Source organism: Gnatocerus cornutus, chromosome 7 (assembly GCF_029298725.1).
Source record: "Gnatocerus cornutus isolate USDA-ARS CGAHR chromosome 7, icGnaCorn1.1, whole genome shotgun sequence".
NCBI classification, from domain to species: Eukaryota; Metazoa; Arthropoda; class Insecta; order Coleoptera; family Tenebrionidae; genus Gnatocerus; species Gnatocerus cornutus.
In genome coordinates, this window is record NC_142239.1 from 8,325,160 (window position 1) to 8,338,290 (window position 13,131).

The following is a 13,131-nucleotide window of genomic DNA, read 5'->3' on the forward strand; positions in this document are numbered from 1 at the left end:
CCGTTTCCTTGGCTTTTTCAATTTGAGTAGAAAGTCTTAAGCAGATGTTTTTAGAACATTGTAAAAATGAAAAAATTCTTCAACCCATAAAATGAGTCAGGAGCACACAATTGTTTTTGCAATTATAAGAAGAATGCATAGGGAAAGTAACAATAACCCGACAGTTCAACAATTTATGTCGACTTATAAAAAAAATAATTCCTTTGGAATTAAAAGCACACGCTGATGGGAATTGTGTATCATTATTTTATATTGCAAAACCTTGAGTTCTGAATGCAGGATTAAAGTACTGGCTTCAAAGCAGCAAAATAAAAAAAAATAAAGAATTAGTTATCACCGAAGATACTGCTCATACCGATGTGTCAATCATGTCAAAACTTATAATTACTTATATTGCAAGTTTTGTAGTCAAATATTTATTTATAAAAAAATGAAAATGTCACAATTGAAAAAAAAAAAGTTTCAAGAAAACTCAACAATAAAGCTTCACTGATGTAAAAAATAAGGGCGGATTGATATATCCATCAACTGATATAATCAGTAATTGTGAGACTGCAGAAAAATCAATTAAACGAACTTTGGTAAAAAACGCTAATCAATTTTTAAAAATAAAATTTGATTTAATTTTTGCAAATAGCGGTTGTTTTACATTTTGAGCACCAAGTTAGTAGAAAAAAACTATTTTTAAGTCATTGTTACATTGTTACATTGTTGCATTCGTATGACCAAGAACCTTTTGAAAATCATCGAATTTTAATTAATAAAAATTACGGCTGAAAAATATTCAAATATTAGGCTCAATTATACTGCAAAACATGCAATTATATTGCAAAGTATGTATGTTAGAATCCATGGTCGGGATGTACTCCCTCCCACACTAGTGGGGGTAGAGAACCGGGTGGTCACCATCCCCTTGACGGTGGGGTGAGAGTCCTGTGCAAGTGTCAAGACAGAAACATTTAACCACGGGGTAAAAGCTTTATAGGCGACTTTGGTTCTCAATTGATTTAGTGTGGGCATAAATCTAAGGAGGCGCCACATTCGACAAAACGTCAAATGTAGGTAACTCAGAATACAAATTTAATGCTAAATTGTCATTAATTGACTGTCATAATCAAAGTCACAATCGTTCATGTTTATTTTGAAGATTTGTAGTCCCAGCTTCACATCACCAGGCGTCAGAAGCTGTACACCATGGCACAGAAGCTAGAAAAACGGTTGAACCGGTTGTCCCGGAGTAGAATCTCCGCTAAAGCGGTGGCGAACACGGGGTTGCACAAGCAGTTAGAGCAGTCAACACCATTCCAGCAAAGGTTTTTTTTTTAAGCCAGAAGAAGATTTACGTTCGATGGCAAGGCAGATGCCATTGCTTTATGGAAGAGTGGTCCAAGGACGTACAATCTTTTAACAAAACTGTTTACGTTACCAACTGTCGGTACCTTAAAGACTGTACTTAACAAAATAGCAGTCGAGCCAGGCATCTCAAAACCCATTCTTTAAGTGTTGCGGAAAGAAGTAGAAAAAAAATGGGAGTTCAAATATTGGAATCTACTTTCTGACGAAATGACGCTTTAACCGCATCTGGATTATTTAAATTATTTCGATTCAATAATGGGTTTTGCAGATGATGGCTGGGAACGCATCAACCTATCGGGATTGCATTTTGCAGGTCCACAATGAAGACAGAAACAACAGTCCGCTACTTCAAGGCCATTGTAGAAGCAGCTAGTGATGCTGGTTTGTGCATTGTCGCCTCAATTTGTGACCAGAATACCACAAATGTTAAGGTGATTGACACCCTCCTTGAACAAACACGACAGCAGCGCCCAATCTGCCTCTTTAAGAGATGAAGGGGAACAAAATAATGTAATAATTGTGGAAAACCACAAAGCATGAGAAATAATTTACTAACAAAAAATTTTAAGTTCAAGGAAGGTGACGAACAAATGGTGGCAAAATGGACTCACATTGTAAAAACATATGAATTGGACAAGAGTAAACTTTCGGAAATTCATATTCATCCGAATTCGGTACAAAAAATGAAAGTGTCATTGTGTGCTCAGGTGTTTAACACATCGGTAGCTGCTGCTATGATGGGTTTTGCGACTGGTTTGGTTAAAGAGGTTTTATATACCACCTGATGCCAAACGGACTGCCGTTCTTTGTGCATTTCAGAATAGTCTTTTTGATAGTGTTGACGGAGGTTTTGGAAAGTGTGCTTGGACTCCATTGCGTGGAAAAGTAGAATTGAAATCGCCTCATTTCGAGTGCTAGATAAAAGAGAAAAACTCTTTTTAAGTATGGAATTCATAAAATCAAAACCATCTGATGAAGCCCAACTTCCAGTTATGGATGGTTGGATTCGCACTCTGGATGGTTTTATATTGATAAAAAAAAATCTAAACGAACTAGGTGTAAAGTCTTTTTCGGCTCGGGCTTTTAACCAGGACCCTTTAGAAAACCTTTTTGGTCAAATAAGACAATGTGGAGTGCGAAACACGAATCCATCTTGTTACGCATTTATTCCTTTTTACAAGACACTTCTTATTAGGAATTTTCAATCCTATCAACAACAACTGAACAACTCCAGGTGAACATTAGAGATTATTTACGTCAAACAAATGTTCAAAGTCGGAGGCAGACTGGGAGCGATCGGTGGTTTCCTCCACAAATTGATGAAGAAGCTGAAGTATCAACAGACACTAATGTTTTAGGTTATATAGGTGGATTTCTCATTCACGACATCTCCCCTGAGAAGTACAAATGTGAAATCTACTTACGTAACTTAAAACATTAGAGAGAGCCGGAGCAGCTTCATCATCGATTAGTGGAGTGAGGGAATGTGATGATGACAAGCCGCGGTTGCAGTATATGAACATTAATGTGATTAAAGTTTTACTCAAACTTTATAATCATTTGAAAATTCTAATTCCTTCCGCTGATCATCATGATCAAATTTCAGCTCGAGTGATTAGTCATCTGCGAGAGACAATTGATTTTGATTTTCATGTATGTGACCACAGCGAGTCTCAATCAAAAGTGAACTTTATCATTTGTTTTTGAAAATATACATTTTTAAGTATGTGAACCAGTTGAATAAGCTCGCTGCTAGTAAATCCAGATCCTTTGGAGAAAGAAATGCATCATATATTGTTTAAACTAGAAGTTAAACAGAAGAATTTTGGGAATCCATGAGGGCCAAGCAACCCGGAAAATGTCACAGCAGTTGCTTAAGATTTTTGTATAAGCAGAAGAATCAGCAGGCGTGCATAACCGGGTCACTTGGTCAGCGGTAGCAAAACACTTTATTGTAACACATAATTAGTGTAATAGGAAAATTAACAACTATTTATTACAATTAAAGCATTACTTTTTTTTATTATAAATATTTCATACTGTAGTGTTTTCAATTATCAAAATTACAATTTATTCCCCAGTTTAAACAGTTTAATCATCGCTCTGATGATGATAGCATAGCTATCGAAACGCGCGTCAGCATTTTTTGTCAAATTTGGTGTTTGGGGAATAAATTGTAATTTTGATAATTTGTCAACAACACCAAGAATTGATCCAATAAATTTTCTTTGTAGTGTTTTTGTACATTTTCGTGACAAAGTAGTTTTTAAAAATCGTCAATTAGTGTTTATTTTTGAGCAAAATAAATTGTAGTACCTGGACCCTGACTTTTATTCGAATTTTCCATTATACACGCCAATTTGTCAGTTTAGAACAATTATTATTAATTGTCAGTTCAGAAACACTAGACGCAAAATTGCTGTACAAAATAGTTGCACTTTTTTAGCATAACTGCGTCCCACGTGCCGCGTGGTTTTCTCGAACAGCTGATCACAATCATAGGTAAATTACTTATAGATGAGTAAGTTCATTGTTACCATGTTAATTTAAGTTTGGAAGCAAACCGGAAAAATCTAAACTTCTGTGATCAGCCACTTGGGGTCACTAATAAACATTTAACGTAGGTGTAGTTGGCAAGGATATTAAATGACAAGCTTGACAAACGTCACAAGTGTTTATAGTATTTGAAAGAAGGGTTTTGTTGTGTTGTATTTCGTAGTTTTGTTGTGTTGTTTTTCGTCGTTTGGGTCTTTATTTGTAGTTTTCTATTGTTACAGTGTACGTTATTGTGGATTATACTGTTAATTTGTCAGTAATAGCTACAGATCAACTGTTTAGAAGTATGATATTTTCATTGTTTCTCGATAGTATACAATTGATTCGTAGGAGTAGGAGTTTGAAGCCTTTTGAGATTTTTACGGAGTTTGGACAGATATTTTAAATATGGAATGTTATCCCGCCATGAAAAGAAAACAACCTTGTTGTGTGCCTGCATGTGAAGACATAAGCAGCAAAAGGCATCGTTTTCCCAAAAATGATGAGAAGCTTTTTGAAAAATGGGTGCGAAATGTAAAGAAACCTCGTTTGGACCAGATAACACTTATGGAGATCTACAAGCGCTATTATGTTTGTGATCGTCATTTTGCTTCTGAATATAAAGTGCCTGGTACGTTAAGAGGCTTGCGCAAAGATGCTGTTCCTACATTATATTTATCAGGTAAGTAGACACAAAGAAGTTGTGTCAGTCAATTGAGAATTAAATGTATTGTAATGTTTGTTGTAGGACCACGTGAAAAGATAGACACAGTGGAAGACGACTCAGGAATTGGACTTGCCCTTCCAGGCCCAAGTTTATCAATGATAGAAGAGAATGTGCCAGATATAGAGGAGACTGCGCCGCCAATAATCGAACAAGCAATAGCAGGTAGGTACTATTACTTTAGCAACGTTTTCTGTCTATCATTAGGTGTACATGTATCCTATCATAGTGTATTAACATTGTTGTAATATTTCAGTAACCCCAAAGAAACGTCAAACCCATTTGCAAACCGTCGGAGCAACAAGAGTTTTGCAGTTAACGCCAAAATGTAAAAAGTTTTACAAGCGCATTGGGGAGTATAGCAAACGACTTACTCAGCAAAATTTAAAAATAAAGAACTTCAAACGACGATTTATGAAGGCGGAAAAATTGAACAATGATCCTAAGTTTGCCAATTTAATTGAGAGAGTCAATGATACGACATATAAATTTGTTATGCAGCAAGTTCGTACTCAGCGACTACCACCATATGCTCGGCGATTTACACTTGACGAGAAAATCATGGCACTGAGTTTATACAAAGCCAGTCCTAAAGCTTATCGTTTGTTATCGAAAATGTTTAGTTTCCCTTCCCCACGAACACTAACAAATTTGCTTAATAAAATCAATTATAAACCAGGAATCAACGACGAAGTTTTAAACACTTTAAAAAAAAGTGTAAGTCGTTTAAACAATCCAAATGATCGCTTGTGTGCGTTAGTTTTTGACGAAATGTCAATTTCATCATTATTGAGCTATAAATCTTCGTCAGACGAAATTATGGGACTTGAGGATTTTGGCGACCTTCAGACACCCCACTTGGCCGACCACGCCAATGTATTTATGGTAAAAGGAATTTGTGAACAATGGAAACAAGCGTTGTGCTTTTCGTTCAGCAATGGTCCCATCAAGTCCGTCAAGCTAAAAGAGATATTGTTAACCCTAATACAGAAATTGCAAAGCATCGGACTTGAAGTGGTTGCAACCATTTGCGATCAAGGTGCCGCAAATCAAGCAGCAATCAAGTCTTTGTTGAAGAATACCCGCGTGGAATGCCTGCGGAACAACTACGATTATAGAGGCGTTGGGTTTCGAATAAACGGCCAAGAAATTATACCATTGTTTGATTTCCCACATCTTTTTAAGGGGATTAGAAACAACTTATTGGTCAAAGACCTTCAGTTTACACTCGATGGTGAAACGAAATTAGCAAAATGGGAGCACATTAAGCAGTTCTACCTCATCGACACGATGGAATCGGAAAGATTGTGTCCCAAACTCACAGACAGCCACATTTTTGTAAAAAGAATGAATAAAATGAAGGTGTGCCTGATGACCCAAGTATTTAGCCATCAAGTAGGGGCGTTAATGAAACGTTTATGCCAGTGGGGTAAATTGAGTCAAACTTCCAAAAAATTATATTGACATATTTTTATATTTTTTTACAGATACGCAAACAGCGATTAATTTACCACCGGAAGCAGCGAAAACTGCAGATTTGCTGCTGTTCATGGACAAACTTTTTGATAGTGTTAATGGGAATGTAAAATCAAATCATAAAATCGGCTTCATTAAGCAAACCGTTAAAAGGAGGTGTTTCAAAAACATCCGCCCATGAAGATTTTTGGCGCACTGCAATACTAGTTTTAAAGTCTATGAAGTTCTTCGACCAAAAAAAGCAAAAATTTGTAAAAGTGCCCTCAATTGTAAATTTAGAAGAAACATTGTTCCGTCTCGTATACCTAAGGAAGCAACTACCAACCCGAATGAATTATTTTTTGCCTAGGGCATTAAATTAAGATTGTCTAGAGAATTTGTTTTCAAGTTTACGTGGTCATGGTCGTCATACGACACCAGATGCTAGTCATTTTTTAACATCTTTTAAAGCACTACTGGTTAATAGTTTTACGTCCAGTCATTCTCCAGGAGCTAATTGTGAATTAGATGATACAGTTGGTCCGTTAGATAATTTAAGATGTTTCCTAACGAATGAAATGAATCCAGTAGTGCAGGCAAAACTTGATGCACTTCCTGCAGGGCCTGAAGTAATAACAAAGTAAAAGTAGTAAGAAGTAAAAAAATGTTGAAAAAACAAAATTGTGATAATTGCAAACGATTACACAGGTCTACAAAAAAAATTTTTTTGTTTGGTGCCGCTAATTCTATGTGAGAATTTGGTTAATTAGCCCGCAAGATTTCGTGCGAAGCTGTCAAAATCGTGAAGCTACGTTCAGGTTTGTATCGATCAAACATCTAAAAAATGTATTTTTTCAGACTTAATGTCATTATAATCAATTAGTTTGTTTTTTTAATTAATACTATTAATATGTCGTCGTCGAGAAGGCGTTGTATAAATAATCCAAATACATTTTGTCACATTTGTGGTGAATATGTAGTGAAAAAGTTCAGAAAACCTATAACAGATGCAGTGAAGACATACGTTGATTACTTTAATATGGAGATGAAGGCTCTGAACAAACCGTGGGTTCCAAATATTGTGTGCAAGTTGTGTTGTGAACATTTAAGACAGTGGGCAAACGGTAAACGTAATCATTTGAAGTATAGTGTGCCGATGATTTGGACAGAACCAAAAAATCATATTGATGACTGTTATTTTTGTGTTGTACAATTACATGGTATAAACAAAAGAAAAATGACATATCCTGAATTACCATCTGCTAAAAGACCTCGACTGTGTTCAGAACCTGTAAAATAATGTGTAATTAAATGTAATCAAATGTTTTAAATTAAATGTTCTTTGGTTTTTTAATAAATTAATTAAATGCTTTTTAATTTATTTACCCTTATGAAATCTCGAAAACTACACGTAGGATTAAAAAAGTAAGTATCAAGTTTTTATCAGGGTACTGAATATGATTGAAATCAGTTTTACTTTTAGCGGCACCAAAATCATTGTAGACCTGTGTTATTATTGCACTCGGACGGTGATGTACCATTGCAAGTAATCCAAGCAAAAGAGTACAGACCAAACGTTTTAGTTAGACCGGGTAGTTTTTTATTTTTTATTATTAGGGAGTCTTTGTCCAGATTGTTTTATATAATACCTAGGTATTGTCATAAAAAACAACTCAGTGAACTGCTAAAATCCTTTTTGTTGCATGCGTTAAACTGGAAACCCTTGCAGTGCCAAGAGCATAAAATACTTCCCGAAAAAATTATTTCAACTTTATTGACTTGCACATTGCATTTTTGGTGCAAGCAAGTCAATAAAGTTGTTACTGGTAAAGACGAAAAATTCTCCAGATTTATCCGTTCTAAACCTTCATTTGTTGATCCCGTTAAGCTTGAAGCTTACAATAAATATTTAAAAAGATGCAATTTTAAAAAATTATATAAATAGGTAAACTTTTTAAATCTTGTAAGTCTTGTAATCTTTGTAAATCTTAAAAGCTTGTTTAATCTAAGTTATTTTGTTTGTAAACAGTATTGTTTGAGTTTTTAAAGAAACTGGGTACATAGGTTTAGCCTGGAATATTGAGAAAAACTTGCTAGAGTTGCTAGAGATTTCTTGCAAATCTATTTCTGCCTTTAGTGAACTCATACATTTATTGTAATGAAAACCTTGTTTAATTTATAGGCATTATTCTGTTTGTAAATAGTATTGTGTGAGTTTATTAAGGAATTACGTACAAGTTTTGTGAAAAGTAAATGTCTTCATATTGTTTGACGAACTCACACAATACTATTTACAGTTTGGTCCCAATTAAAAATTAAATTTAAATTTTTTAGTCATGAGTATTATTACTATTATTAATATTATTGCTGTTATCAGCCGCCAGGGTGAGCTTCAAACTGTGTGTCCGCCGGTAATACAGAACTTTCACATCTAAAAGTAATTTACCTATGATCACAATCTGTGTGAAGTTGGCTGGCGACTAGTTGCGAAACGCTGCCGCGTTAGTGGCGCCATCCAGAGCTTCTCAAACAATAAAACAGGTCCCATCATGGTCACATTAAGCCCGAATTTTTTTAAGTAATCTCCTACTTTTTTCCGATGGAAAGTCTGTTTCACAGTCCCATATAAATAAATCTTATGCACTGAATTGTTTCGTATTTATTGGTTACGGAAACGGTTGCGGGTACTTACCGGTTACGGAACTGCAGATTTCTTACTTTGATGCACCCTTACTTCTATTCGGATTTTACACGCTAGTTTGGCAGTTTAGAACAAAACAATTCAAAATTATCAGTTCAGAAACACCAATCACGAAATTACTTCACAAAATAGCTTCACTGATACACGCTTTGCGTTCCGCGTGGTTTTCTCGAACAGCTGTTCACAATTTGGTGTGAAGTTAGCTGGCGACTAGTTGCCTCAAGCTCCACCGCGGTAGTAGCGACAATCCAGGGCTTCTGAAACAATAAACAGAATGCAGAGGTGGGTTCATAAAGTGGGACGTCTGTCGGAGCGTGTGACGTCAAAGTGATGTGATTAACACTCTGAGATTGGCCAGTGTTGTTGCGTTTATAAACGTTTTCCGTGGTTATTTGAATGTTCGACAAACAGGACATCACCTACATACAAAACGCAATTTTCGCGAAAATTCATGACTGAAACTACGCCAAACTTCTGATTTCTCACTTATTTTTTTGGAGTAAACTTGAGTTATTTACATCATTGGTAACGTAGAATTTTCCGCAGATTCCAAATCTGGGATATAAATTCACATCCGACAACAAATAACTGAGTTATGGTCGATCAAAATTTTGGAAAGTTGATTTTAATTCTTCCTCATTTTTCCTAATTTTTAAAATTAAATATCTCGGAAACTATTTGAGATATTAGGATGCGGTTTGCGCCATTCTCTTTCTCGGCTAATTTTACGTTAGAAAATGTTATCTATAGGCCGAAATTCGATAGTAAATTTTATGCGAAAAAAAATTACGACTCAATCGATAAAAATTTTTCAATTTTTTTAATTTAGGCCATAACTCGTAAACTATTTGTCCGATCGATCTCAAATTTGGCCAGTGAATAGATCTCGAGCTTCTCTTTCGATTTATGTAACAAAATGGTAATAAACGTCGTTTTCACCTTGAAAACAGTGATGGAAAATCACTCCAAAATGGTCTCTTCAAAACAGTTTGGCCAATGCCTCGTTTATTTTTTAAGCAAGTTAAACAAATTTTAGCTCACTTTACGCAGAATGTCACGCTGAATTCGAAGCTTTATGAATTTTTAATTTTCGTCAACAAATGACTGAGTTTGAATTGTTGGGTTGTCGCCAGAAGGCTAAATTTTTAAAAGTTCGAAAGAATTCGTGCTCAATATCTCGGAAGCTTACAGACATTAGGATGCGGTTTGCAGCTTCGTTCTTCTCGCGATTTTTTACATAAATCTAGTTATAATCTATAGCTATAATAAATAATTAGCTATAATCTAAATAGTTCTTAGATTTTTCAAAAGTCGAAATTAGCAAATTCTTGCGAAAATTTATGACTAATAAAACTATGCCAAATTTCTGATATCGACATCTTGCTTATTTTTTTTAATAAACTTGAGTTATTTACATCAGTGTACGCAGAATTTTCTGCAGATTCCAAATCTGGGATTTAAATTCAGATCTTAAAAATAATAACTGAGTTATGGCCGATCAAAGTTTCGGAAAGTTGCGTTTCAGTTTTTCTAATTTTTCCTATTTTGTCCGATTGATCTCAAATTTAGGCAGTTCATAAATTTTGAACTTTACTTTCAATTTAAGAATTTGACTAAAATCATTAGTGCAGGAAAAGCTGGTCGATATTATTAAATGTACATTTGAATGCAAGAATGCAGCAAAAGTAGGTATTGTTGATTGTCTATTCAGAAACTAAATCATATTGTTAATTTTTGTTTAAAAATCCTCAAAATATCTAATAACGGCATTAAGGACCCTAGCAGCAACCACTGAAATAGTCTGGACAGCCGACAAAAGCTGAAAAGCTTCATTCAAAACCATCATTTGAGATTTGAGTGTTGATGACTTAAGAAATAAACGAAGTGCGCAGACGCATTGCATTGAATTTTTTAATTAAGTCTTTTAGAATATTTTACGTTATACGTTTACGTATTCTAAGTTTATATGCTCTTTAAAAAAACAATGTATAAAAGTCTAACATTCATGGGTCCAAGATTCTTAAATATTTCAAGTAAAAGCACAATTTGCTAGCACAAGATGCTTGGATATTTGAATCCTTAAAGACATTATACATAAGGTTCAGTTTTAAACCAGATTTTCAAGTAGGAGAGTGCTTCAAACGTTGAACGTTGAACGCGCCACTATTGAATCCTATTAAAAAAATTAGTGGTAACATTTGCGCAGAACAAACTGATTTAAAAGTAGATCTTATGTGTTTTAGGATTAAAATATCTCCAGCCGCGGACATGAAATCTTAGACGTCATTTTTCTGAAGTTTCAAAAAATTGAGTATTGGAAAAATTGGCGAAGGGTGCGACATCTATTGTCGTTCGTCTGAAACGCCGAAACGGTGAACAACAAAAACGGCCTGTCTTTGAAAAGTTTTTTGAACCGTTTTCGTTGTTGAATTTTGCAAATTAACACTTTGAAATACTTTTACTTTGTGTCTAGGCCCTTTTCTACGTATGACAAAAGTGATTTGTCGTTTTGTTTAGTATTTCAATTGTCAAATGTGTCATTGTTCAATAGTAAAATTGCAAGAAATGTTAACATAACTAAACAAATCAGGCTCATTGACGCTGTTAAATGTTGGAAGAAGTATTGTAGTAACAATTTGTTTCATGAGATATTGAAAATTGGCAGAAAACGCAGGCACTAAAAATATAAAATTGAAAAAAGCCAAATACAGCTACGTTGATGTTAGTTTATGGATTTTACTTGCAAAAAAATTGTTGGAAAACAATAAATTGCCATAGGTCTATCATTTCCGTGACCATTATATAAATATGTAACTTTCTTTTAAAACCAGAGCCGAATTACAGAATAAAATCGTCAATAACTATTAATCTGAACCAGCATAAGTCCACAACAACCTTGAACAACCTCATCTGCATCGTAGGGCATATTAAATAAACAAAAATGCAAATTTTTGTTGCTTGTTAGATACTGTTGTTCACCCTTAAAACCGCTATTTTGTAGTTTAGTAGCGCCATCTATTGACACCCGAATAGCCCCCAATAGTCTGGGCATTACTGTCATTACTGACATGATCTAAAACCCAGTTCCGTCAAACTCGAAAAACCACAAACTTAAAAAAAACAAAATGACCAAAAATCGTGACTGTCTGAAGGCGGATGTTCGTTAGATACAAAGCAGTGCATCGTCTTTTGGGAAGGGCGTACCAACGCAAAGAAATAAAAATACACTAGACAAGACAGAGTTTAAATTATTTAAATCAAATCTTAGGAATTTTGAATATTTTCAATTGAAAAGTACATGCATTTGAATAAGCGATTTGTTTATGCTCCAAAATATTTAACCATTTCAGTGTGAGTGGAAGTCACTTTCCAAATTGATGTTTCGGTAACCAATGGCATACACTGGAGAAGTTTAATTAAGTTTAACATTAAGTTGAAATTTATTAAAGAAAAGTTAAATAGATTGTTTAAAAAGGAAAAATGCAACTTTTAAGAAAAACAATGTTATTTGAAAATATTGGTGACTTATAACTCTTCTGAAATGGGATCCTGCTATTTAAAAAATCAAAACTTGTATCCATAGCTCTAATAAATTTAATAGTGGCGCTGCAGCCAGGCTTTCTCTAAAAATTTAAGTCCATCTGCAGTGGAGAAACTCAATGTCTAAAAAATGTTTAAAAAATTTCTAAAGTTTTTTTCGTTTCGCATTCAAAAAGTAAAAAAAAAGAACTATAGACTTTTTTTTAACAAAAAATACAAAAAAATTTGCTTATACAGGGTGCGTAAAGTAGTATGCAGTATATGTACAGAGTGTCAAAGAATATATAAAATGTATAAGATGCAGCTTCTGCCCAAATGGAACAAAAAATTCCGAATAATATTTTTACCAAAACCGAAAAATATAATTGAAATTTGGATTCAAAAACTTGTCACAGATAATCATAATTTTGGATTTTTTAAGCTGTCTGTTAATTATCAAGACGCAAAGAATGACCAATCAATGCTGTACAAAACAGTTTTCAAAGCGATTTTTTGAATAAACTAAGCAGTTAAGAAAAAGGCCATTTAAAATTTCGATTACATTTGTTGAGACTAATAAATTCTGAAAGTCATATATTCTTTTTAGCATATTGTATACACAGACAATGTTGTAGCATTTCAAGAATTTTCTTCGTGAGTCTAGTAGTACCTACACTTTCAGCAAATGCATGAAGCATTAGCATTTACTTCGACTTTATTTATATGAGCCATTGTGACGTCACCATGATTGGACCTTGTTTTTTTTGTTTGAGAACCCCTGGATTGGCGCCAGTTACGCTGTAGCGCTTGCTGCAACTAGTTGCCAGCTAACTTCACACAA

General features: G+C 34.4%; 1 protein-coding gene across 1 annotated transcript; it reads left to right on the forward strand.

The window, feature by feature from the left end:
- Positions 1 to 4,160: 4,160 nt before the first annotated feature.
- LOC148170700 (uncharacterized) lies at positions 4,161 to 4,778 on the forward strand. The gene has a single exon (XM_088041711.1). The coding sequence runs from the start codon at positions 4,300 to 4,302 to the stop codon at positions 4,579 to 4,581; it is 282 nt and encodes a 93-aa protein (XP_087897837.1). The 5' UTR covers positions 4,161 to 4,299; the 3' UTR covers positions 4,582 to 4,778.
- The last annotated feature ends 8,353 nt before the right edge of the window (positions 4,779 to 13,131 follow it).

What these genes read in the sequence shown, in the direction of transcription:
- LOC148170700 (XM_088041711.1), top strand. Translation starts at nt 4,300, where the DNA reads ATGGAATGTTATCCCGCCATGAAAAGAAAACAACCTTGTTGTGTGCCT.